This window comes from Coregonus clupeaformis, unplaced genomic scaffold (assembly GCF_020615455.1).
Source record: "Coregonus clupeaformis isolate EN_2021a unplaced genomic scaffold, ASM2061545v1 scaf2799, whole genome shotgun sequence".
NCBI classification, from domain to species: domain Eukaryota; kingdom Metazoa; phylum Chordata; class Actinopteri; order Salmoniformes; family Salmonidae; genus Coregonus; species Coregonus clupeaformis.
The window spans coordinates 2,501-29,301 of NW_025536253.1; the positions used below are offsets into that span (position 1 = coordinate 2,501).

The following is a 26,801-nucleotide window of genomic DNA, read 5'->3' on the forward strand; positions in this document are numbered from 1 at the left end:
TCTCTCTCTCTCTGTCTCTCTCTCTCTCTGTCTCTCTCTCTCTCTTTCTGTTCTCTCTCTCTCTCTCTCTCTCTCTCTCTCTCTCTCTCTCTCTCTCTCTCTCTCTCTTCTCTCTCAGGAGACTATCACCATGGCGATGTTGACCACTCTTCTGCTTCTCAGCGCTCTCTTTGCTCTGGGAGATGCAAGGGGTAGCAGAGGTATTCTGATCAAAGGTTTTAGTAACCTTAACCCAACACCTAGTGACCTAGGTTTTGGGGTGAGAGTCACTGGACCCAGGTTCCTGGTTGGGGCTCCCCCTGTATTCGCTAAAATATAATTCTATACAGGTCTGTTGTGGTTTCATAGTTCTGAAACTGATCTAGGGCTCTATTCAATCTGCATCGTTACAGATTGATTACAGCTGTACAATCTTCCCTCTGTCTTTGTCTCTCATTTGTTGTAGGGGATCGGCAAGATCAGCATCATCATTCTGACTCGGAGGAACACGTTTCTCCTCCGAAAGGTCAGCATCATCACTATGGCTCGGAGGAACACATTTCTCCTCCGAAGGATCGGCATCATCATTCTGACTCGGAGGAACACATTTCTCCTCCGAAGGATCGGCATCATCATTCTGACTCGGAGGAACACAGTTCTCCTCCGAAGTATCGCATGATCCGGTCTGACTCGGAGGAATACATTTCTCCTCCGAAAGGTGAGAAACATTTTATCGAGAACCTGATATGCAAACTGCCAACCGGTAAAATGTCAGTTTATGTGATAAAACAAGCAAGCAAAGTGTAGAGAATCATTGTAACATCTAAACCACTGTGAAATATATTTTCCATAACCAAAAACATTGTATTTTCAGCTGTTTGAAGCCGTCATACAAAACCGAAAGTTAAAGACGAAAAATTGAAATTTAAGAATGGAAGCATAGAAATAGCGCACATAGAACAGATATACTGCTTCTTAGACTTGACTTCAATGAGAATGATAGATCCATAACTCACATTTCTATGTGAATTTAGTCAGGACGCCCAAAAAGTTACATATTGCAGATATAACGAACTCAAAGTGTATCGGTCATTTTTCAACAACACGTGGTTAGCCATGGGGTTTTGTTCAGTAACATCACAGCTGGAACGCACTTTTGACCAATCAGATTGTCTGGTGGGAACTAACCATTTCATAATGTTATTTAATGTGATCTCTCCCCCCTACAGGGTGTCATCGCAGAGTCTGCCCACATGGCTGGCCCAGTTATAAGACACACTGCTATCGCTACGTCCCCCTCGTGACCACATGGCCAGAGGCAGAGGTACCTGGACGTTTGCTGTAGATAATTGAGATCAGCTGTGTGGGTGATTTTAAGTATTGATGGTTTAAGGAGAGATCATCCGCTTATTTAAGGATTTTGGACACTGGCCAGCCGGGCTGGTAGACCTCAATTTCTACTAGCCAGGGTCCAAAATGTGCTATGTGATAATGGAAAAGACAATAATTGACCTGCATCTTGGGCTAGTTGGAAACATTTTCTACAAGCCTGGTCTGAAAAGCACTAGCCTTGGGCTAGCTGGGATGCTATCTCCATCCCTGTCTGATGGCCATACATTGTTGCAGTTGACTCTGTAGGTTTAGTCTGTGTTCAACAGGGTTGAGAAACTATAACATGATGTGCTAGTCCTTCTGTTAACCTTTACATTCTACCTCTGTTTAATTCTCTCTCACTCTCTCTCCTCTCTCTCCCCCATCTCTCTCTCTCTCTCTCCCCCTTTTCTCTCTCTCTCCTCTCTCTCGCTCTCTCTCTCCCCATCTCGCTTTCTCTCTCTCTCTCTCTCTCTCTCTCTCTGTCTCTCTCTCTCCTCTCATCGCCTCTCTCTCTCTCTCCAGAGGAAATGTTTGCTCTTGGGAGGTAATCTGGCATCAGTGCACAGCCTTCCCCAGTATCGTTTTCTTCAGTCTGTCATCAAGAAGAGTACCAAGAAAGCCCAGCGCACCTGGATTGGAGCCAACGATGCCATCAAGGTCTGTTCAACCCTCATGAACTATATAGGATGCATTGATTCTTGATGAATTCCATCTATAAAGGCCTAGTGGTGCCTCAACCCTCATATCAGTTTGTTTTCTGATATTACAAACACTGTATAGCTTCAAGCCATGGTTAAATCATGTTGATCTCATAGATGGTCAGTCCTGGCATCCATAGCTCTGTCTAGGAATCTGAGAGTGGTTACATTTCTCCAGGCCCATTCCTCAGCTATTTACCCAAACAGTGGTGGGTTGCCAATTAGTTATTTTCCAAATCCCAGATTGCCCCTTTAAAGACAGTAATTACAGTGTAAATATATAGTGTTTACTGTGTGCTGGTGATGCATCCTCCTGTGTGCTCTGTAGGAGGGTCTTTGGCTGTGGAGTGACGGGTCCAGGTTTAACTACCAGAACTGGGCCCCGGGGCAACCCTCTAACTACAACCATGGTGTTGTGAAGGACAACACGAACGGCCGGGAGCATTGCATGGAGATGAACTACGGAGGTACAATGCTGTCACCAGAGTACTCTCCCTCACATTATACATCAAACAATTGGATAGTTGTCAAATACATCTTAAAGGGAATTTGTTCCTTTATTAGCTACATATTTATAAAACCAACATAGATACAATACCTACCTTTCTGTGTTTCTCTCTTTCCCAGCATCCCACCGCCAGAATGATGTCCCCTGCTGGTTTAAACTTCCCTTCCTGTGTTCCATAAAGCGGTGATGGCTACATTTTAGGAGAGAATACATTGGAGAGGCTCTCAGCATATGAGATTGTTTTAAATAAAGGCACAGTCTGCAATATTACCTTTTGTTCAGTTGTCATTTATACAAAACACCAGCTGGAGATAATTATGAAACTCTGTGGTGTGAAGGTCCAAATAACATACTTGGTGAATTAAATGTTCAACAGTTGCTTCTCACTTTGTAATACTTTTAATTGTCGTCAACATGTTCTACATTTTCATAGTCAAACCAGATATGACCAATTCTACACTAACACATTTGATGTAAATCACCACCATCACCATCAACATCATCATCACCATCACCATCATCATCATCATCATCATCACCACCATCATGATCATCATTACCATCGTCATCATCACCACCATCATGATCATCATTACCATCATCATCATCACCATCATCATCATCACATGTGGTGTTGCCTACCCTTAGTTGTATTAGTAGTAGGGGGCTTTGTCCGTATTTGTATTTGTTGTATTAGTAGTACATTTACATTTAAGTCATTTAGCAGACGCTCTTATCCTGAGCGACTTACAAATTGGTGCATTCAACTTAGGATATCCAGTGGGACAACCACATCTTGATCACAGTAAGAACCCTTCTTCAAACAAGCAGCTGTGAGCAAAGTCAGTGCATTCAGGGACAACTACATCTCCATCACAATAAGTACATTTCTTTAAACAAGTCAGTGCTAGCAGGTGAAATAAGTCTGGTGTTAGTTTAGACAAAATACATTGGTAGTAAAGGGGGGGTAGAAGGATTACTTTATACTATTCCAGGTATTCCTTAAAGAGGTTGAATTTAAAGTGTCTCCGGAAGGTGGTCAGTGACTACGCTGTCCTGGCGTCGTGAGGGAGCTTGTTCCACCATTGGGGTGCCAGAGCAGCGAATAGCTTTGACTGGGCTGAGCAGGAACTGTGCTTCCGTAGATGTAGGGGGGCCAGCAGGCCAGAGGTGGATGAACGTAGTGTATGGGGCTGTGTGTAGTTGTCTTACTAGTGTAGGGCTGTTTGTTTAGATGTATTATTATGGGGATGTGTGTGTAGTTGTATTAGTAGTATAGGGCTGTGTGTGTAGTTGTATTAGTAGTATGGGGCTGTGTGTAGTTGTCTTAGTAGTGTAGGGCTGTTTGTTTAGATGTATTATTATGGGGCTGTGTGTGTAGTTGTATTAGTAGTATAGGGCTGTGTGTGTAGTTGTGTTAGTAGTATAGGGATGTGTGTGTAGTTGTACTAGTGGTATGGGGTTGGGTGTGTAGTTGTGTTAGTTGTATAGGGCTGTGTGTGTGTAGTTGAATTATTTGTGTGGGGATGTTTGTGTAGATGAATTAGAAGTATAAGGCTGTGAGTACAGTTTTATTATGTGTGTAGTTGTGTTAGTAGTATAGGGTTGCGTTTGTAGTTGTGTCAGTTGTATAGGGCTATTTGTGTAATTGTATTAATAGTTTAAGGATGTGTGTGTAGTTGTATTAGTAGTATGGGGCTATATGTGTAGTTATATTAGTACTAAATGGCTTTGTGTGTAGTTGTATTAGTAGTATGGGGATGTTTATGTAGTTGTATTAGTAGTATAGGGCAGTGAGTATAGTTTTATTAGTAGTATGGGGCTGTATGTGTAGTTGTATTAGTAGTATGGGTCTGTATGTGTAGTTGTTTTAGTAGTATAGGGCTGTGTGTGTAGTTGTATTAGTAGTATGGGGCTGTGTGTGTAGTTGTATTAGTAGTATGGGGCTGTGTGTGTAGTTGTATTAGTAGTATGGGGCTGTTTGTGTAGTTGTATTAGTAGTATGGGGCTGTTTGTGTAGTTGTATTAGTAGTATGGGGCTGTTTGTGTAGTTGTATTAGTAGTATAGGGCTGTGTGTGTAGTTGTATTTGTACTATAGGGCTGTGTGTGTAGTTGTATTAGTTATATGGTGCTGTGTGTGTAGTTGTGTTAGTAGTATAGGGCTGTGTGTGTAGTTGTATTAGTAGTATGGGGCTGTGTGTGTAGTTGTATTAGTAGTATGGGGCTGTATGTGTAGTTGTATTAGTAGTATGGGGCTGTGTGTGTAGTTGTATTAGTTATATGGTGTTGTGTGTGTAGTTGTATTAGTAGTATGGGGCTGTGTGTGTAGTTGTATTTGTACTATAGGGCTGTGTGTGTAGTTGTATTTGTACTATAGGGCTGTGTGTGTAGTTGTATTAGTATTATGGGGCTGTGTGTGTATTTGTGTTGGTAGTATAAGGCTGTGTGTGTAGTTGTATTAGTAGTATAGGGCTGTGTGTGTAGTTGTATTAGTAGTATTGGGCTGTGTGTGTAGTTGTGTTAGTAGTATTGTGATGTGTTTGTAGTTGTATTAGTAGTAACGAATTGTGTGTGTAGTTGTATTAGTAGTATGGTGCTGTGTGTGTAGTTGTATTAGTTGTAAAGGATTGTGTGTGTAGTTGTGTTAGTAGTATAGGGCTGTGTGTAGTTGTATTAGTAGTATGGGGCTGTGTGTGTAGTTGTATTAGTAGTATGGGGCTGTGTGTGTAGTTGTATTAGTTGTAAAGGATTGTGTGTGTAGTTGTATTAGTAGTATGGGGCTGCGTGTGTAGTTGTGTTAGTAGTATGGGGCTGTGTGTGTAGTTGTATTAGTAGTATGGTGCTGTGTGTGTAGTTGTGTTAGTAGTATAGGGCTGTGTGTGTAGTTGTATTAGTAGTATAGGGCTGTGTGTGTAGTTGTATTAGTAGTATAGGGCTGTGTTTGTAGTTGTATTAGTAGTTTAGGGACTTGTGTGTAGTTGTATTAGTTATATGGTGCTGTGTGTGTAGTTGTGTTAGTAGTATAGGGCTGTGTGTGTAGTTGTATTAGTAGTATAGGGCTTTGTGTGTAGTTGTATTAGTAGTATAGGGCTGTGTGAGTAGTTGTATTAGTAGTATAGGGCTGTGTGTGTAGTTGTATTAGTAGTATAGGGCTGTGTGTGTAGTTGTATTAGTAGTATGGGGCTGTGTGTGTAGTTGTATTAGTAGTATAGGGCGGTGTGTGTAGTTGTATTAGTAGTATAGGGCTGTGTGTGTAGTTGTATTAGTAGTATAGGGCTGTGTGTGTAGTTGTATTAGTAGTATAGGGCTGTGTTTGTAGTTGTGTTAGTAGTATAGGGCTGTGTGTGTTGTTGTATTAGTAGTACGGGGCTGTGTGTGTAGTTGTATTAGTAGTATAGGGCTGTGTGTGTAGTTGTATTAGTAGTATGGGGCTGTGTGTGTAGTTGTATTAGTAGTATAGGGCTGTGTGTGTAGTTGTATTAGTAGTATGTGGCTGCGTGTGTAGTTGTGTTAGTAGTATAGGGATGTGTGTGTAGTTGTATTAGTAGTATTGGGCTGTGTGTGTAGTTGTATTAGTAGTATGGGGCTGTGTGTGTAGTTGTATTAGTAGTATGGGGCTGTGTGTGTAGTTGTGTTAGTAGTATAGGGCTGTGTGTGTAGTTGTGTTAGTAATATATAGGGCTGTGTGTGTAGTTGTATTAGGTGTATGGGGCTGTGTGTGTAGTTGTATTGGTAGTATAGGATTGTGTGTGTAGTTGTATTAGTAGTATGGGGCTGTGTGTGTATTTGTGTTAGTAGTATTGTGATGTGTGTGTAGTTGTGAGTGCAGTTGTGTTAGTAATATGGGGCTGTGTGTGTAGTTGTATTAGTTATATGGTGCTGTGTGTAGTTGTATTAGTAGTATGGGGCTGTGTGTGTAGTTGTGTTAGTAGTATGGGGCTGTGTGTGTAGTTGTATTAGTAGTATAGGGCTGTGTGTGTAGTTGTGTTAGTAGTATAGGGCTGTGTGTGTAGTTGTGTTAGTAGTATAGGGTTGTGTGTGTAGTTGTATTAGTAGTATAGGGCTGTGTGTGTAGTTGTGTTAGTAGTATGGGGCTGTGTGTGTAGTTGTATTAGTAGTATGGTGCTGTGTGTGTAGTTGTATTAGTAGTATGGGGCTGTGTGTGTAGTTGTGTTAGTAGTATAGGGCTGTGTGTGTAGTTGTATTAGTAGTATAGGGCTGTGTTTGTAGTTGTGTTAGTAGTATGGGGCTGTGTGTGTAGTTGTATTAGTAGTATGGTGCTGTGTGTGTAGTTGTATTAGTAGTATGGGGCTGTGTGTGTAGTTGTGTTAGTAGTATAGGGCTGTGTGTGTAGTTGTATTAGTAGTATGGGGCTGTGTGTGTAGTTGTGTTAGTAGTATAGGGCTGTGTGTGTAGTTGTATTAGTAGTATGGGGCTGTGTGTGTAGTTGTATTAGTAGTATAGGGCTGTGTGTGTAGTTGTGTTAGTAGTATAGGGCTGTGTGTGTAGTTGTATTAGTAGTATGGGGCTGTGTGTGTAGTTGTGTTAGTAGTATAGGGCTGTGTGTGTAGTTGTGTTAGTAGTATAGGGCTGTGTGTGTAGTTGTATTAGTAGTATAGGGCTGTGTGTGTAGTTGTATTAGTAGTATGGGGCTGTGAGTATAGTTGTATTAGTAGTATAGGGCTGTGTGTGTAGTTGTGTTAGTAGTATAGGGTTGTGTGTGTAGTTGTATTAGTAGTATAGGGCTGTGTGTGTAGTTGTATTAGTAGTATAGGGCTGTGTGTGTGGTTGTGTTAATAGTATGGAGATGTACGTGTAGTTGTATTAGTAGTATAGGGCTGTGTGTGTAGTTGTGTTAGTAGTATGGTGCTGTGAGTATAGTTTTATTATGTATGTAGTTGTGTTAGTAGTGTAGTTGTGTCACCTGAATAAAGATGCCGTGCTTGTCCTCCGTAGCTCTATCTAGGTTATGATGAGTAAACAATCCCAATTGTTTCAGGATGTTTGATATGTTAGTTTTGTCGTCGTCAGGTCGTTGCCAAGGCTGGAACATCGGGTCCTGTGCTCCAAGGGAATGGAGGCGTCAGAACCAAAACAATGAGGTCCTTGATCCCATTGCAGTCAGATTCCACTGTTCAGGCTCTACATTGAAATGATCTAATAATAATAATAATATGCCATTTAGCAGACGCTTTTATCCAAAGCGACTTACAGTCATGCGTGCATACATTTTTTTGTGTATGGGTGGTCCCGGGGATCGAACCCACTACCTTAGCGTTACAAGCGCCGTGCTCTACCAGCTGAGCTACAGAGGACCACGGCTGGTGTAATGTGACTGGTTTTTAGCTTGCTTGCATTGATGATTACATTTTTCTTGCAGTTTGACATTTGATTGCATTCAGTGCTTATGAGCTGCCAATGCACTCACAGAAGATCTGGGACGTTATTCACAACCCAGTGGCTTTACCCAAAACTGTTCTGTTACATTCCTTCAGTAGTCTATTAAGCATAAGGTGTGATTTCCTACAAACTTCATGCATATGTTCGATAAATCCGATTTATGCACCACACAGAACGCACTGCAACTGCCATGCAGCTTCCATAGGAAATGAATGTCCTTCTGGTGTACCAAAACGGAAAAACACTGTCGGTGTGATCCAGTCATTATGCACCAAATTGTATGCATAAACGGCTTGATAGAAATATTGGCAGAAGGTGAATGTTGAACTTTTGTTGAACACATATCATATTTGTTGAACACATGCTGTGTACCATTTTGCACAATGAAGCTGTAGGTGTGATCAAGGTGTTGAATAAACGTGATGTCATGTTGCTTTTTCAGGAGGGGAGTTGGCTACATGCAGCTATTGACATGTTTTACACAAAATACATTATCGACATGTTCGTACAAACTTTGTTATCAGTATTTAAGGTTAGAGTTAGGGGAAGGGTTAGCTAAAAAGGGTTAAGGTTAGAGTTAGGGAAGGGTTAGCTAAAAGGGTTAAGGTTAGAGTTAGGGAAGGGTTAGCTAAAAGGATTAAGGTTAGAGTTAGGGGAAGGGTTAGCTAAAAGGGTTAAGGTTAGAGTTAGGGGGAAGGGTTAGCTAAAAGGGTTAAGGTTAGAGTTAGGGGAATGGGTTAGCTAAAAGGGTTAAGGTTAGAGTTAGGGGAAGGGTTAGCTAAAAGGGTTAAGGTTAGAGTTAGGGGAAGGGTTAGCTAAAAGGGTTAAGGTTAGAGTTAGGGGAAGGGTTAGCTAAAAGGGTTAAGGTTAGAGTTAGGGGAAGGGTTAGCTAAAAGGGTTAGGGTTAGAGTTAGGGGAAGGGTTAGCTAAAAGGGTTAGGGTTAGAGTTAGGGAAGGGTTAGCTAAATTAGGGTTAGAGTTAGGGGAAGGGTTAGCTAAAAGGGTTAAGGTTAGAGTTAGGGGAAGGGTTAGCTAAAAGGGTTAGGGTTAGAGTTAGGGGAAGGGTTAGCTAAAAGGGTTAAGGTTAGAGTTAGGGGAAGGGTTAGCTAAAAGGGTTAAGGTTAGAGTTAGGGGAAGGGTTAGGGGAAGGGTTAGGGTTAGAGTTAGGGGAAGGGTTAGGGTTAGGGTTAGAGTTAAGGGAAGGGTTAGCTATAATAATAATATGCTATTTAGCAGACGCTTTTATCCAAAGCGACTTACAGTCATGCGTGCATACATTTTTGTGTATGGCTGGTGCCGGGGATCGAACCCACTACCTTGGCGATACAAGCGCCGTGCTCTACCAGCTGAGCTACAGAGGACCACATAGCTAAAAGGGTTAAGGTTAGAGTTAGGGGAAGGGTTAGCTAAAAGGGTTAGGGTTAGAGTTAGGGGAAGGGTTAGCTAAAAGGGTTAAGGGAAGGGTTAGCTAAAAGGGTTAGCTAAAAGGGTTAAGGTTAGAGTTAGGGGAAGGGTTAGCTAAAAGGGTTAGGGTTAGAGTTAGGGGAAGGGTTAGCTAAAAGGGTTAAGGTTAGAGTTAGGGAAGGGTTAGCTAAAAGGGTTAAGGTTAGAGTTAGGGGAGGGGTTAGCTAAAAGGGTTAAGGTTAGAGTTAGGGGAAGGGTTAGCTAAAGGGGTTAGATTTAGGGGAAGGGTTAGCTAAAGGGTTAAGGTTAGAGTTAGGGGAAGGGTTAGCTAAAAGGGTTAGGGTTAGAGTTAGGGGAAGGGTTAGCTAAAAGGGTTAGGGGTTAGAGTTAGGGGAAGGGTTAGCTAAAAGGGTTAAGGTTAGAGTTAGGGGAGGGGTTAGCTAAAAGTGTTAGGGTTAGAGTTAGGGGAAGGGTTAGCTAAAAGGGTTAAGGTTAGAGTTAGGGGAATGGTTAGCTAAAAGGGTTAGGGTTAGAGTTAGGGAAGGGTTAGCTAAAAGGGTTAAGGTTAGAGTTAGGGGAAGGGTTAGCTAAAAGGGGTTAGATTTAGGGGGAAGGGTTAGCTAAATTGTTAAGGTTAGAGTTAGGGGAAGGGTTAGCTAAAAGGGTTAGGGTTAGAGTTAGGGAAGGGTTAGCTAAAAGGGTTAGGGTTAGGAGTTAGGGAAGGGTTAGCTAAAAGGGTTAATGTTAGAGTTAGGGAAGGGTTAGCTAAAAGGGTTAGGGGTTAGAGTTAGGGGAAGGGTTAGCTAAAAGGGTTAGGGTTAGAGTTAGGGGAAGGGTTAGCTAAAAGGGTTAGGGTTAGAGTTAGGGGAAGGGTTAGCTAAAAGGGTTAAGGTCAGAGTTAGGGGAAAGGTTAGCTAAAAGGGTTAGGGTTAGGGGAAGGGTTAGCTAAAAGGGTTAAGGTTAGAGTTAGGGAAGGGTTAGCTAAAAGGGTTAAAGGTTAGAGTTAGGGAAGGGTTAGCTAAAAGGGTTAGGGTTAGAGTTAGGGGAAGGGGTTAGCTAAAAGGGTTAAGGTCAGAGTTAGGGGAAAGGTTAGCTAAAAGGGTTAGGGTTAGGGGAAGGGTTAGCTAAAAGGGTTAGGGTTAGAGTTAGGGGAAGGGTTAGCTAAAAGGGTTAGGGTTAGAGTTAGGGAAGGGTTAGCTAAAAGGGTTAAGGTTAGAGTTAGGGGGAAGGGTTAGCTAAAAGGGTTAGATTTAGGGGAAGGGTTAGCTAAATTGTTAAGGTTAGAGTTAGGGAAGGGGTTAGCTAAAAGGGTTAGGGTTAGAGTTAGGGGAAGGGTTAGCTAAAAGGGTTAGGGTTAGAGTTAGGGGGAAGGGTTAGCTAAAAGGGTTAAGGTTAGAGTTAGGGGAAGGGTTAGCTAAAAAGGGTTAGGGTTAGAGTTAGGGGAAGGGTTAGCTAAAAGGGTTGGGTTAGAGTTAGGGGGAAGGGTTAGCTAAAAGGGTTAGGGTTAGAGTTAGGGGAAGGGGGTTAGCTAAAAGGGTTAAGGTCAGAGTTAGGGAAAAGGGTAGCTAAAGGGAGGTAGGTTAGGGAAGGGTTAGCTAAAAGGGTTAAGGTTAGGAGTTAGGGGGAAGGGTTAGCTAAAAGGGTTAAGGTTAGAGTTAGGGGAAGGGTTAGCTAAAAGGGTTAGGGTTAGAGTTAGGGGGAAGGGTTAGCTAAAAGGGTTAAGGTCAGAGTTAGGGGAAAGGTTAGCTAAAAGGGTTAGGGTTAGGGGAAGGGTTAGCTAAAAGGGTTAGGGTTGGGGTTAGGGGAAGGGTTAGCTAAAAGGGTTAGGGTTAGAGTTAGGGGAAGGGTTAGCTAAAAGGGTTAAGGTCAGAGTTAGGGGAAAGGTTAGCTAAAAGGGTTAGGGTTAGGGGAAGGGTTAGCTAAAAGGGTTAAGGTTAGAGTTAGGGGAAGGGTTGGCTAAAAGGGTTAAGGTTAGAGTTATGGGAAGGGTTAGCTAAAAGAGTTAAGGTTAGAGTTAGGGGAAGGCTGCAACTACACATGAAAACATGAAATGATCCTGCGAATCAATAGAACATCACTCAGAGATGCACAAAAACGATATATATTATTCAAAATGGGTGAATCTTTCCTTTACAAACCATCAGATCTGTGAGCTACCTTGGAACACATAAAATACTACAACATGGTAAATTAATAAGCAGGAGTAAGAATTATATAGAAAATGATGTTTTTCAAAAGGAGAAGTTTATCTTGGGAAGTGACAGATGCTCTCTCCTGTGTGAGCACTAGTTCTCAAAAAGAGAGATAATTCCTCATGGTTATATTGGGCTACATTTTTAGACTTCAAAGACAACGTTGGTAGTTTATTAACCTTAAAATATCTGGTTTCTAGTAGGCTACAGAGTTATTGAAGGGCTGTTTCTCTGAACCTCAGGCAGTAGGCTGAAACAAGCTTGTTTCTCTGAACCTCAGGCAGTATGCTGAAACAAGCTTGTTTCTCTGAACCTCAGGCAGTATGCTGAAACAAGCTTGTTTCTCTGAACCTCAGGCAGTAGGCTGAAACAAGCTTGTTTCTCTGAACCTCAGGCAGTAGGCTGAAACAAGCTTGTTTCTCTGAACCTCAGGCAGTATGCTGAAACACGCTTGTTTCTCTGAACCTCAGGCAGTAGGCTGAAACAAGCTTGTTTCTCTGAACCTCAGGCAGTAGGCTGAAACAAGCTTGTTTCTCTGAACCTCAGGCAGGAACCAACTTCTGTGACATCACACTAGTAAGTCTTCATTGACAGGGATGTGACATCACACTAGTAAGTCTTCATTGACAGGGATGTGACATCACACTAGTAGGTCTTCATTGACAGGGATGTGACATCACACTAGTAGGTCTTCATTGACAGGGATGTGACATCACACTAGTACGTCTTCATTGACAGGGATGTGACATCACACTAGTAAGTCTTTATTGACAGGGATGTGACATCACACTAGTAAGTCTTCATTGACACGGGATTTGACATCACACTAGTAGGTCTTCATTGACAGGGATGTGACATCACACTAGTAGGTCTTCATTGACAGGGATGTGACATCACACTAGTACGTCTTCATTGACAGGGATGTGACATCACACTAGTAGGTCTTCATTGACAGGGATGTGACATCACACTAGTAAGTCTTTATTGACAGGGATGTGACATCACACTAGTACGTCTTCATTGACAGGGATGTGACATCACACTAGTAGGTCTTCATTGACAGGGATGTGACATCACACTAGTAAGTCTTTATTGACAGGGATGTGACATCACACTAGTAAGTCTTTATTGACAGGGATGTGACATCACACTAGTAGGTCTTTATTGACAGGGATGTGACATCACACTAGTAAGTCTTTATTGACAGGGATGTGACATCACACTAGTAAGTCTTTATTGACAGGGATGTGACATCACACTAGTAAGTCTTTATTGACAGGGATGTGACATCACACTAGTAGGTCTTTATTGACAGGGATGTGACATCACACTAGTACGTCTTCATTGACAGGGATGTGACATCACAACAGACATGCACAGGACGTTCCCTCACGATGAAAGTGGTGTGACTGAAAAAGTTTGGGAAACACTGATCTAGCTGATGATTAAAACAACTACAGATGAGTAACTCCATGCTTCAGCCTGTCTATTCATAGCCACAGATGGGCTACAGGTTATCATGGTGAATAACAGATGGGCTATGGGTTACAGGTGATCATGCTGAATAACAGATGGGCTATGGGTTACAGGTGATCATGCTGAATAACAGATGGGCTATGGGTTACAGGTGATCATGCTGAATAACAGATGGGCTATGGGTTATCATGCTGAATAACAGATTGGCTATGGGTTACAGGTAATCATGCTGAATAACAGATGGGCTATGGGTTACAGGTGATCATGCTGAATAACAGATGGGCTATGGGTTACAGGTTATCATGCTGAATAACTGATGGGCTATGGGTTACAGGTGCTGAATAACAGATGGGCTATGGGTTACAGGTGATCATGCTGAATAACAGATGGGCTATGGGTTACAGGTGATCATACTGAATAACAGATGGGCTATGGGTTACAGGTTATCATGCTGAATAACAGATGGGTTATGGGTTACAGGTGATCATGCTGAATAACAGATGGGCTATGGGTTACAGGTGATCATGGTGAATAACAGATGGGCTATGGGTTACAGGTGATCATGCTGAATAACAGATGGGCTATGGGTTACAGGTGCTGAATAACACCAGCCTGATCATATGGATCAATATGTTGTTAGACCCATTTCTGAAGGGGAAAATTATATTATGCATTCGGAAAGTATTCAGACTTTTTTCAAAATATATTTAGGTTACAGCCTTATTCTAAAATTGATGAAATTGTTTTCTTGGCTGTGTGCTTCGGGTCGTTGTCCTGTTGGAAGGTGAACCTTCGCCCCAGTCTGAGGTCCTGAGCGCTCTGGAGCAGGTTTTCATCAAGGATATCTCTGTACTTTGCTCCGTTCATCTTTCCCTCGATCCTGACTAGTCTCCCAGTCCCTGCCGCTGAAAAACATCCCCACAGCATGATGCTGCCACCACCATGCTTCACCGTAGGGATGGTGCCAATTTTCCCCCAGACATGACGCTTTGCATTCAGGCCAAAGAGTTCAATCTTGGTTTCATCAGACCTGTTTATCATGGTCTGAGAGTCCCCTTTAGGTGGCTTTTGGCAAACTCCAAGCGGGCTGTCATGTGCCTTTTACAGAGGAGTGGCTTCCGTCTGGCCACTCTACCATAAAGGCCTAGTTGGTGGAGTGCTGCAGAGATGGTTGTCCTTCTGGAAGGTTCTCCCATCTCCCAGAGGAACTCTAGAGCTCTGTCAGAGTTACCATCGGGTTCTTGGTCACCTCCTGACCAAGGCCCTTCTCCCGATTGCTCAGTTTGGCCGGGCGGCCAGCTCTAGGAAGAGTCCTGAGGTTCCAAACTTCTTCCATTTAAGAATGATGGAGGCCACTGTGTTCTTGGGGACCTTCGATGCTGCATAAATGTTTTGGTACCCTTCCCCAGATCTGTGCCTCGACACATTCCTGTCTCGGAGCTCTACGGACAATTCCTTCGACCTCATGGCTTGGTTTTTGCTCTGACATGCACTGTCAACTGTGGGACCTTATATAGACAGGTGTGTGCCTTTCCAAATCATGTCTAATCAATTGAATTTACCACAGGTGGACTCCAATCAAGTTGTAGAAACATCTCAAGGATGATCAATGGAAACAGGATGCACCTGAGCTCAATTTCGAGTCTCATAGTAAAGGGTCTGAATACTTATGTAAATAAGGTATTTCTGTTTTTTTTTTTTGGGGGGGGGGAGCATGCCAAGCGTAGTGAAGGGTACACAAATAGACGGGTTATGAAAACTTAAATTCAGTTAAAGCAGGGGTTTGCAGGGGTTATGGCACTTACATTTAGTTAAATTTAAATGTAGTTAAAGCAGGGGTTTGGTGGTGGCTTTCTGAACTATTAGAGTTAGACCAACAGTTTAAAGTAATACAGAAATTGTTGGTATTTCAGTTGAGTTTCGGATATATTGACCAAATTATCAGGAAAGTTTTGGGCATATTTCCCATTCAAAATGCACCAGAAACAGCTATTTCACAGCTATTTATTTTAAAAGAACCCCCAATATGCAACACAAAGTTACGCCATTGCTTGTAAGAAGTCAAAACAGAAAGCAGTAACTTAATTTGCCACCTGCTACAGAATTACACAGTGTTCAGAGACTGCAATAATAATCAGGGTCCTCTGTCCTTGTACCTCCCGTCTGGCGTCAATTACTATCAACAGATATGAGTTTAATCCATAACATTCAGCTTCTAGTCTAGTGACCATCAACCCAAGTGTCACAAACAGAACAGTGGAAATCATGTGTTTTACAGAAAGGAAAATATATAAATATGCTAAACATTGTGTGAATCTCTAAACTGATTATGAACTTTATTCATCTTAAATATTCACATTACACAGTCAATTCAGGAAGTGAACTTCAATTCCAATTCAATTTAAAGAACGATACAGAGAGATAGAGAAAAAGAGAGGGAGGGGTCTGACTGGACGGATCCTTAAATAGGAGAGTTGGGAGAGGTAGAACTCAACTCACAGGCAGGACAGAGAGAGAGAGAGAGAGAGAGAGAGAGAGACCCAGTGAAGACCTTTGAAGATCTCTGAAGAAGTGAAGCTACAACTGAAGATTTCAGAAGGTGAGATTTCAACATCTGTTCATCTAATACTGTACCTGAGTGCATCCCAAATGGCACCCTTTTCCCTTTGTAGTGCACTACTTTTGACAAGGGCCCATAGTGAATATGTGTCCCTGGTCATATGTAGCTCTGGTCAAAAGTAGTGCACTACTTAGGGAAAAGGGGTGCTATTTGGAAACTCGGTCCTGTGGACCCCAATGGGTGCACGTGTTGGACCGAGTTTGGGAAACGCTGTGCTAAGGAATTCAAGTCTGCTGACAAAACTCAGGTCTCATGTCTTCAAACAAGTACAGTAGATTATCCTAGCACACAGGAATATGTACGCTCCACTTGGGGTCCCCAGGACCGAGTTTAAAAAACGCTGCCTTAGCAGTTGCATACGTTATATACATAGCATAGGGTTTCCCTGACCTCCCAAGTACCCCAGCCGCTCCACTGATTTGATATATTCCAGTACAAGCACAGCTGATCCAGCTAATCACCAAGCCGTTCATTAGTTGAATCTGCTCTGATGTGAAAGTACTGGAACACATCTGATAAGTGGAATGGCTGGAGGTCCACTTGGAATAAAGGGTTCCAAAAGGGTTCTTCAGCTGTCCCCATATGAGAACCCTTTAGGTTCCAGGTAGAACCCTTTTAGGTTCCAGGTAGAACCCTTTTGAAAGGTGCCATGGTAGAACCCTTTAGGTTCCAGGTAGAACCCTTTTGGGTTCCAGGTAGAACCCTTTAGGTTCCAGGTAGAACCCTTTAGGTTCCAGGTAGAACCCTTTAGGTTCCAGGTAGAACCCTTTAGGTTCCAGGTAGAACCCTTTAGGTTCCAGGTAGAACCCTTTAGGTTCCAGGTAGAACCCTTTAGGTTCCAGGTAGAACCCTTTTAGGTTCCAGGTAGAACCCTTTCGGGTGCCATGTAGAACCCTCTGTAAACCGTCTGTGGAAAGGGTTCTACATCGAACCCAAAAGGTTTCTTCCTGGAATGAAAAAGTTTATACCTGGAGCCAAAAAGGGTTCTTCAAGTGGTTCTCCAACAGGGACAGTCGAAGAACACCCTTTAGGTTCTAAATATCACCTTTTTTTCTAACAGTGTACTCAACTACAGGTTAGGGGAACACTGCACTCCCCTAATCTCTGAAGTACTCTCTGAATTGGTATTGACGGCTTCTCTCTTTGACTGTCTTGTTGTGTTGTTGTCTGTGTGTCTGTCTCTGTCTGTAATCTCTCACTCTCTCTCACTCTCTCTCTCTCACTCTCTTTCACTCTCTCTCTCTCTCTCTCTCTCTCTCTCTCTCTCTCTCTCTCTCTCTCTCTCTCTCTCTCTCTCTCTCTCTCTCACTCTCTCTCTCTCTCTCTCTCTGTTTCTCCTCTCTCTCTCTCTCTCTCTCTCTCTGTCTCTGTCTCTGTCTCTCTCTCTCTCTCTCTCTCTCTTTCTCTCTCTCTCTCTCTCTCTCTCTCTCTGTCTCTCTCTCTCAGGAGACTATCACCATGGCGATGTTGACCACTCTTCTGCTTCTCAGCGCTCCTTTGCTCTGGGAGATGCAAGGGGTAGCAGAGGTATTCTGATCAAAGGTTTTAGTGACCTTAACACAACACCTAGTGACCTAGGTTTTGGGGTGAGAGTCACTGGACCCAGGTTCCTGGTTGGGGCTCCCCCTGTATTCACTAAAATATAATTCTATACAGGTCTGTTGTGGTTTCATAGCTCTGAAACTGATCTAGGGCTCTATTCAATCCGCATCGTTCAGCTTTACAGAGTGATTGAAATTTAAAGGCAATGTTCCCTCTTTAGCAGAGACTGCATTCACGGTTAACGCTGCAATCTGAAATTACTTTTAATTTTCTATCACGTAATCTGTAACGCTTCAGCTTTACAGATTGAATCGAGACCCAAGTATTTTTAAAAAGCATGTCTCAATCGTCCCTCTGTCCTTGTCTCTCTTTTGTTGTAGGGGATCGGCATGATCGGGGTAAACGCTGTGACTCGGAGGAACACGTTTCTCCTCCGAAAGGTCAGCATCATCATTCTGACTCGGAGGAACACATTTCTCCTCCGAAAGGTCAGCATCATCATTCTGACTCGGAGGAACACATTTCTCCTCCGAAGGATCAGCATCATCATTCTGACTCAGAGGAAAACATTTCTCCTCCGAAGGATCAGCATCATCATTCTGACTCGGAGGAACACATTTCTCCTCCCAAGGATCAGCATCATCATTCTTCCTCGGAGGAACACATTTCTCCTCCCAAGGATCAGCATCATCATTCTTCCTCGGAGGAACACATTTCTCCTCCGAAAGGTGAGAAACATATTATGGAGAACCTGATATGCAAACTGCCAACCGATAAAACTTTCAGTTTATGTGATAAAACAAGCAAGCAAAGTGTAGAGAATCATTGTAACATCTTAACCACTGTGAAATATATTTTCCATAACCAAAAACATTGTATTTTCAGCTGCTTGAAGCCGTCATACAAAACCGAAAGTTAAAGACGAAAAAATTGAAATTTAAGAATAGAAGCATAGAAATAGCACACATAGAACAGATATCCTGCTTCTTAGACTTGACTTCAATGAGAATGATAGATCCATAACTCACATTTCTATGTGAATTTAGTCAGGTCGCCCAAAAGTTACATATTGCAGATATAATGGACTCAAAGTGAATCGGTCATTTTTCAACAACACGTGGTTAGCCATGGGGTTTTGTTCAGTAACATCACAGCTGGAACGCACTTTTGACCAATTGTCTGGTGGGAACTAACCATTTCATAATGTTATTTAATGTGATCTCTCCCCCCTACAGAGCGTCATCGCAGAGTCTGCCCACATGGCTGGCACAGATATAGGACACGCTGCTATCACTACGTCCCCCTCGTGACCACATGGCCAAAGGCAGAGGTACCTGGACGTTTGCTGTAGATAATTGAGATCAGCTGTGTGGGTGATTTTAAGTATTGATGGTTTAATGAGAGATCATCCGCTTATTTAAGGATTTTGGACACTGGCCAGCCGGGCTGGTACACCGCAATTTCTACTAGCTAGGGTCCAAAATGTGCTATGTGATAATGGAAAAGACAATAATTGACCTGCATCTTGGGCTAGTTGGAAACATTTTCTACAAGCCTGGTCTGAAAAGCACTAGCCTTGGGCTAGCTGGGATGCTATCTCCATCCCTGTCTGGTGGCCATACATTGTTGCAGTTGACTCTGTAGGTTTAGTCTGTGTTCAACAGGGTTGAAAAACTATAACATGATGTGCTAGTCCTTCTGTTAACCTTTACATTCTACCTCTGTTTAATTCTCTCTCTCTCTCCTCTCTTTCTCTCTCTCTCTCTCTCTCTCTCTCTCTCTCTCTCAATCAATCAATCAATTTTATTTTATATAGCCCTTCTTACATCAGCTAATATCTCGAAGTGCTGTACAGAAACCCAGCCTAAAACCCCAAACAGCTAGTAATGCAGGTGTAGAAGCACGGTGGCTAGGAAAAACTCCCTAGAAAGGCCAAAACCTAGGAAGAAACCTAGAGAGGAACCAGGCTATGAGGGGTGGCCAGTCCTTCTGGCTGTGCCGGGTGGAGATTATAACAGAACCATGCCAAGATGTTCAAAAATGTTCATAAGTGACAAGCATGGTCAAATAATAATCAGGAATAAATCTCAGTTGGCTTTTCATAGCCGATCATTAAGAGTTGAAAACAGCAGGTCTGGGACAGGTAGGGGTTCCATAACCGCAGGGCAGAACAGTTGAAACTGGAATAGCAGCAAGGCCAGGCGGACTGGGGACAGCAAGGAGTCACCACGGCCGGTAGTCCCGACGTATGGTCCTAGGGCTCAGGTCTCTCAGTTGGCTTTTCATAGCCGATCATTAAGAGTTGAAAACAGCAGGTCTGGGACAGGTAGGGGTTTCGTAACCGCAGGCAGAACAGTTGAAACTGGAATAGCAGCAAGGCCAGGCGGACTGGGGACAGCAAGGTGTCAGCATGCCCGGTAGTCCTGACGTATGGTCCTAGGGCTCAGGTTCTCAGAGAGAAAGAGAGAACGAGAGAATTAGAGAGAGCATACTTAAATTCACACAGGACACTGGATAAGACAGGAGAAGTACTCCAGGTATAACCAACTAACCCCCAGCCCCCGACACATAAACTACTGCAGCATAAATACTGGAGGCTGAGACAGGAGCGGTCCGGAGACACTGTGGCCCCATCCGAAGAAACCCCCGGACAGGGCCAAACAGGAAGGATATAACCCCACCCACTCTGCCAAAGCACAGCCCCCGCACCACCAGAGGGATATCCTCAACCACCAACTTACAATCCTGAGACAAGGCCGAGTATAGCCCACAGAGGTCTCCACCACAGCACAAACCAAGGGGGGCGCCAACCCAGACAGGAAGATCACGTCAGTAACTCAACCCACTCAAGTGACGCACCCCTCCTAGGGACGGCATGAAAGAGCACCAGCAAGGCAGTGACTCAGCCCTGTAACAGGGTTAGAGGCAGAGAACCCCAGTGGAGAGAGGGGAACCGGCCTGGCAGAGACAGCAAGGGCTGTTCGTTGCTCCAGAGCCTTCCGTTCACCTTCACACTCCTGGGCCAGACTACACTCAATCATATGACCTACTGAAGAGATAAGTCTTCAGTAAAGACTTAAAGGTTGAGACCGAGTCTCGTCTCTCACATGGGTAGGCAAACTGTTCCATAAAAATGGAGATCTATAGGAGAAAGCCCTGCCTCCCGCTGTTTGCTTAGAAATTCTAGGGACAATTAGGAGGCCTCGTCTTGTGACCGTAGCGTACGTGATTGGTATGTACGGCAGGACCAACTCGGAAAGATAGGTAGGAGCAAGCCCATGTAACGCTTTATAGGTTAACAGTAAAACCTTGAAATCAGCCCTTGCCTTAACAGGAAGCCAGTGTAGGGGAAGCTAGCACTGGAGTAATATGATCAAATTTCTTGGTTCTAGTCAGGATTCTAGCAGCCGTATTTAGCACTAACTGAAGTTTATTTAGTGCTTTATCCGGGTAGCCGGAAAGTAGAGCATTGCAGTAGTCTAACCTAGAAGTAACAAATGCATGGATTAATTTTTCTGCATCATTTTGGACAGAAAATTTCTGATTTTTGCAATGTTACGTAGATGGAAAAAAGCTGTCCTTGAAACAGTCTTGATATGTTCGTCAACAGAAGATCTCTTTGTTTCTTGGGACCTAGAACAAGCACTCTGTTTTGTCCGAGTTTAAAAGTAGAAAGTTTTCAGCCATCCACTTCCTTATGTCTGAAACACAGGCTTCTAGCGAGGGCAATTTTGGGGCTTCACCATGTTTCATTGAAATGTACAGCTGTGTGTCATCCGCATAGCAGTGAAAGTTAACATTATGTTTTGAATAACATCCCCAAGAGGTAAAATATATAGTGAAAACAATAGTGGTCCTAAAATGGAACCTTGAGGAACACCGAAATGTACAGTTGATTTGTGGAGGACAGACCATTCACAGAGACAAACTGATATCTTTCCGACAGGTAAGATCTAAACCAGGCCAGAACTTGTCCGTGTAGACCAATTTGGGTTTCCAGTCTCTCCAAAAGAATGTGGTGATCGATAGTGTCAAAGGCAGCACTAAGGTCTAGTAGCACGAGGACAGATGCAGAGCCTCGGTCTGACGCCATTAAAAGGTCAAGTTTACCACCTTCACAAGTGCAGTCTCAGTGCTATGATGGGGTCTAAAACCAGACTGAAGCATTTCGTATACATTGTTTGTCTTCAGAAAGGCAGTGAGTTGCTGCAAAGCAACAGCTTTTTCTAAAAATTTTTGAGAGGAATGGAAGATTCGATATAGGCCGATAGTTTTTTATATTTTCCGGGTCAAGGTTTGGCTTTTTCAAGAGAGGCTTTATCACTGCCACTTTTAGTGAGTTTGGTACACATCCAGTGGATAGAGAGCTGTTTATTATGTTCAACATAGGAGGGCCAAGCACAGGAAGAAGCTCCTTCAGCAGTTTAGTAGGGAATAGGATCCAGTATGCAGCTTGAAGGTTTAGAGGCCATGATTATTTTCATCATTGTGTCAAGAGATATAGTACTAAAACACTTAAGTGTCTCTCCCGATCCCAGGCCCTCGCAGAGTTGCAGATCCAGGACAGCTAAGCCCTGGAGGAATACGTAGATTCAAAGAGGAGTCCGTAATTTGCTTTCTAATGGTCATGATCTTTTCCTCAAAGAAGTTCATGAATTTATTACTGCTGAAGTGAAAGCCATCCTCTCTTGGGGGAATGCTGCTTTTTAGTTAGCTTTGCAACAGTATCAAAAAGAAATTTTGGATTGTTCTTATTTTCCTCGATTAAGTTGGAAAAGTAGGATGATCGAGCAGTAGTGAGGGCTCTTCGGGTACTGCACTGTACTGTCTTTCCAAGCTAGTCGGAAGACTTCCAGTTTGGTGTGGCGCCATTTCGTTCCAATTTCCTGAAGCTTGCTTCAAAGCTCGGGTATTTTCTGTATACCAGGGAGCTAGTTTCTTATGACAAATGTTTTTCGTTTTTAGGGTGCAACTGCATCTAGGGTATTGCGCAAGGTTAAATTGAGTTCCTCAGTTAAGTGGTTAACTGATTTTTGTCCTCTGACGTCCTTGGGTAGGCAGAAGGAGTCTGGAAGGGCATCAAGGAATTTTTGTGTTGTCTGAGAATTTATAGCACGACTTTTGATGCTCCTTGGTTGGGGTCTGAGCAGATTATTTGTTGCGATTGCAAACGTAATAAAATGGTGGTCCGATAGTCCAGGATTTTGTGGAAAAACATTAAGATCTACAACATTTATTCCATGGGACAAAACTAGGTCCAGAGTATGACTGTGGCAGTGAGTAGGTCCAGAGACATGTTGGACAAAACCCACTGAGTCGATGATGGCTCCGAAAGACTTTTGGAGTGGGTCTGTGGACTTCTCCATGTGAATATTAAAATCACCAAAAATTAGAATATGATCTGCTATGACTACAAGGTCTGATAGGAATTCAGGAAACTCAGAGAGGAACGCTGTATATGGCCCAGGAGGCCTGTAAACAGTAGCTATAAAAAGTGATTGAGTAGGCTGCATAGATTTCATGACTAGAAGCTCAAAAGACGAAAACGCCATTTTTTTTTTTTAGAATTGAAATTTGCTATCGTAAATGTTAGCAACACCTCCGCCTTTGCGGGATGCACGGGGAATATGGTCACTAGTGTAACCAGGAGGTGAGGCCTCATTTAACACAGCAAATTCATCAGGCTTAAGCCATGTTTCAGTCAGGCCAATCACATCAAGATTATGATCAGTGATTAGTTCATTGACTATGACTGCCTTTGAAGTGAGGGATCTAACATTAAGTAACCCTATTTTGAGATGTAGAGGTATCACGATCTCTTTCAATAATGGCAGGAATGGAGGAGGTATTTATCCTAATAAGATTGCTAAGGTGAACACCGCCATGTTTAGTTTTGCCCAACCTAGGTCGAGGCACAGACACAGTCTCAATGGGTATGGCTGAGCTGACTACACTGACTGTGCTATTGGCAGACTCCACTAAGCTGGCAGGTTGGCTAACAGCCTGCTGCCTGGCCTGCACCCTATTTCACTGTGGGGCTAGAGGAGTTAGAGCCCTATCTATGTTGGTAGATAAGATGAGAGCACCCCTCCAGCTAGGATGGAGTCCGTCCCTCATCAGCAGGTCAGGCTTGGTCCTGTTTGTGGGTGAGTCCCAGAAAGAGGGCCAATTATCTACAAATTCTATCTTTTGGGAGGGGCAGAAAACAGTTTTCAACCAGCGATTGAGTGCTGAGACTCTGCTGTAGAGCTCGTCACTCCCCCTAACTGGGAGGGGGGCCAGAGACAATTACTCGATGCCGACACATCTTTCTAGCTGATTTACACGCTGAAGCTATGTTGCACTTGGTGACCTCTGACTGTTTCATCCTAACATCGTTGGTGCGACGTGGATAACAATATCTCTATACTCTCTACACTCGCCAGTTTTAGCTTTAGCCAGCACCATCTTTAGATTAGCCTTAACGTCGGTAGCCCTGCCCCCTGGTAAACAGTGTATGATCGCTGGGTGATTCGTTTTAAGTCTAATACTGCGGGTAATGGAGTCGCCAATGACTAGGGTTTTCAATTTGTCAGAGCTAATGGTGGGAGCCTTCGGCGTCTCAGACCCCGTAACGGGAGGAGTAGAGACAAGAGAAGACTCCAGACTCAGACTCCGACTCGCTACATAATGGGGAAAACCGGTTGAAAGTTTCTGTCGGCTGAATGAGCGACACCGATTGATCATTCCAACAGTATTTCCCTCCAGAAGCCATGAGAAAGTTGTCGGCCGCGGGGACTGTGCGGGGGATTTATACTAACGTTACTATCTGTACTTACTGGTGGCACAGACGCTGTTTCTTCCTTTCCTACACTGAAATTACCCTTGCCTAACGATTGCGTCTGAAGCTGGGCTTGTAGCACAGCTATTCGCCGTGAAGGTTAACGTTCTCCTGTATATTATGAGTACAGCGACTGCAATTAGAAGACATCATGTTAATGTTACTACTTAGCTTCGGCTGTTGAAGATGTTGACGAACCATGTCCAGATAAAGCGTCGGAGTGAAAAAAGTTGAATGAGGGAAAAAAGTTGCGATGGAAAAAAGGAAAATAAAGTAAAGTTGGCAGCAAAAACGCACAGGAAAATGACTCTTCTGTCTCGGGATAAAACGTCCGGGGTGAAAAAAGTTTAACGAAAAAAAGATGAGTGAGGACAAAACTAAAAAAGTTGGTAAATTTGTTGAACACAGAGATTGATTAAACGTTTATTAAAAGTAAAACGTGAATAGTTTGGCAGGTAGCCAAGTAGCAGCAAACAGCACAGCAGCACGGAGACAATGCACAGCAGCATCTCTGTCTCTCTCTCTCTCTATCTCTCTCTCTATCTACTCTCTCTCTCTCTCTCTCTCTGTCTCTCTCTCTCTCTCTCTCTCTCTCTCTCTCTCTCTCTCTCTCTCTCTCTCTCTCTCTCTCTCTCTCTCTCTCTCTCTCTCTCTCTCTCTCTCTCTCTCTGTCTCTCTCTCTGTCTCTCTCTCTCTCTTCTATCTCTCTCTGTATCTCTCTCTCTGCCTCTCTCTCTGTCTCTCTGTCTCTCTCTCTCCCCTCTATTCTCTCTCTGTCTCTGTCTCTCTCTCTCTCCTCTGTCTCTCTCTATCTCTCTCTCTCCAGAGGAAATGTTTGCTCTTGGGAGGTAATCTGGCATCAGTGCACAGCCTTCCCCAGTATCGTTTTCTTCAGTCTGTCATCAAGAACAGTGCCAAGAAAGCCCAGCGCACCTGGATTGGAGCCAACGATGCCGTCATGGTCTGTTCAACCCTCATGAAACATATAGGATGCATTGATTCTTGATGAATTCCATCTATAAAGGCCTAGTGGTGCCTCAACCCTCATATCAGTTTGTTTTCTGATATTACAAACACTGTATAGCTTCAAGCCATGGTTAAATCATGTTGATCTCATAGATGGTCAGTCCTGGCATCCATAGCTCTGTCTAGGAATCTGAGAGTGGTTACATTTCTCCAGGCCCATTCCTCAGCTATTTACCCAAACAGTGGTGGGTTGCCAATTAGTTATTTTCCAATTCCCAGATTGCCCCTTTAAAGACAGTAATTACAGTGTAAATATATAGTGTTTACTGTGTGCTGGTGATGCATCCTCCTGTGTGCTCTGTAGGAGGGTCTTTGGCTGTGGAGTGACGGGTCCAGTTTTAACTACCAGAACTGGTTCCCGGGGCAACCCGCAACCAGCACAAAGGGCTGGGAGGATTGCATGGAGATGAACTACGGAGGTACAATGCTGTCACCAGAGTACTCTCCCTCTCATTATACATCAAACATTTGGATAGTTGTAAAATGCATCTTAAAGGGAATTTGTTCCTTTATTAGCTACATATTTATAAAACCAACATAGATACAATACCTACCTTTCTGTGTTTCTCTCTTTCCCAGCATCCCACCGCCAGAATGATGCCCCCTGCTGGATTAAACGTCCCCTTCCTGTGTTCCAGAAAGCTGTGATGTCCACATTTTAGGAGAGAATACATTGGAGAGGCTCTCAGCATATGAGATTGTTTTAAATAAAGGCACAGTCTGTACCTTTTGTTCAGTGGTCATTTATACAAAACACCAGCTGGAGATAATTATGAAACTCTGTGGTGTGAAGGTCCAAATAACATACTTGGTGAATGAAATGTTCAACAGTTGCTTCTCACTTTGTAATACTTTTAATTGTCGTCAACATGTTCTACATTTTTCATAGTCAAACCAGATATGACCAATTCTACACTAACACATTTTGATGTAAATCACCACCATCATCATCAACATCATCATCATCATCATCATCATCATCATCATCATCATCATCATCATCATCATCATCACCATCATGATCATCATTACCATCGTCATCATCACCACCATCATCATCATCATTACCATCATCATCATCACCATCATCATCATCACATGTGGTGTTGATGAACGTAGTGTAGGGGCTGTGTGTGTAGTTGTCTTAGTAGTGTAGGGCTGTTTGTTTAGATGTATTATTATAGGGATGTGTGTGTAGTTGTATAGTAGTAGGGGCTGTGTGTGTAGTTGTATTAGTAGTATAGGGCTGTGTGTGTAGTTGTATTAGTAGTATAGGGCTGTGTGTAGTTGTGTTAGTAGTATAGGGCTGAGTGTGTAGTTGTATTAGTAGTATAGGGCTGTGTGTGTAGTTGTATTAGTAGTATAGGGCTGTGTGTGTAGTTGTATTAGTAGTATGGGGCTGTGTGTGTAGTTGTATTAGTAGTATGGTGCTGTGTGTGTAGTTGTATTAGTAGTATGGGGCTGTGTGTGTAGTTGTATTAATAGTATAAGGCCGTGTGTGTAGTTGTGTTAGTAGTATAGGGCTGTGTGTGTAGTTGTATTAGTAGTATAGGGCTGTGTGTGTAGTTGTATTAATAGTATAAGGCCGTGTGTGTAGTTGTGTTAGTAGTATAGGGATGTGTGTGTAGTTGTATTAGTAGTATAGGGCTGTGTGTGTAGTTGTATTAGTAGTATGGGGCTGTGTGTGTAGTTGTATTAGTAGTATAAGCCTGTGTGTAGTTGTATTAGTAGTAAAGGGCTGTGTGTGTAGTTGTGTTAGTA

At 43.1% G+C, this 26,801-nt stretch overlaps 1 protein-coding gene and 1 pseudogene across 1 annotated transcript in view; both read left to right on the forward strand.

Annotated features, from left to right (window-relative positions):
• Nucleotides 1-2,829, forward strand: part of LOC123489147 (galactose-specific lectin nattectin-like) — a 4,616-nt gene extending 1,787 nt beyond the window's left edge. Inside the window, exons 2-7 of the mRNA XM_045219829.1 lie at nucleotides 119-200; nucleotides 446-697; nucleotides 1,209-1,303; nucleotides 1,876-2,010; nucleotides 2,380-2,518; nucleotides 2,679-2,829. Coding sequence (XP_045075764.1) covers nucleotides 131-200; nucleotides 446-697; nucleotides 1,209-1,303; nucleotides 1,876-2,010; nucleotides 2,380-2,518; nucleotides 2,679-2,746 — 759 coding nt within the window. The 5' untranslated portion in view covers nucleotides 119-130 and the 3' untranslated portion in view covers nucleotides 2,747-2,829. The remainder of the gene's footprint in view (nucleotides 1-118; nucleotides 201-445; nucleotides 698-1,208; nucleotides 1,304-1,875; nucleotides 2,011-2,379; nucleotides 2,519-2,678) is intronic.
• A 14,754-nt stretch (nucleotides 2,830-17,583) lies between these two features.
• On the forward strand, nucleotides 17,584-25,688 carry LOC121562782 (annotated as a pseudogene).
• The last annotated feature ends 1,113 nt before the right edge of the window (nucleotides 25,689-26,801 follow it).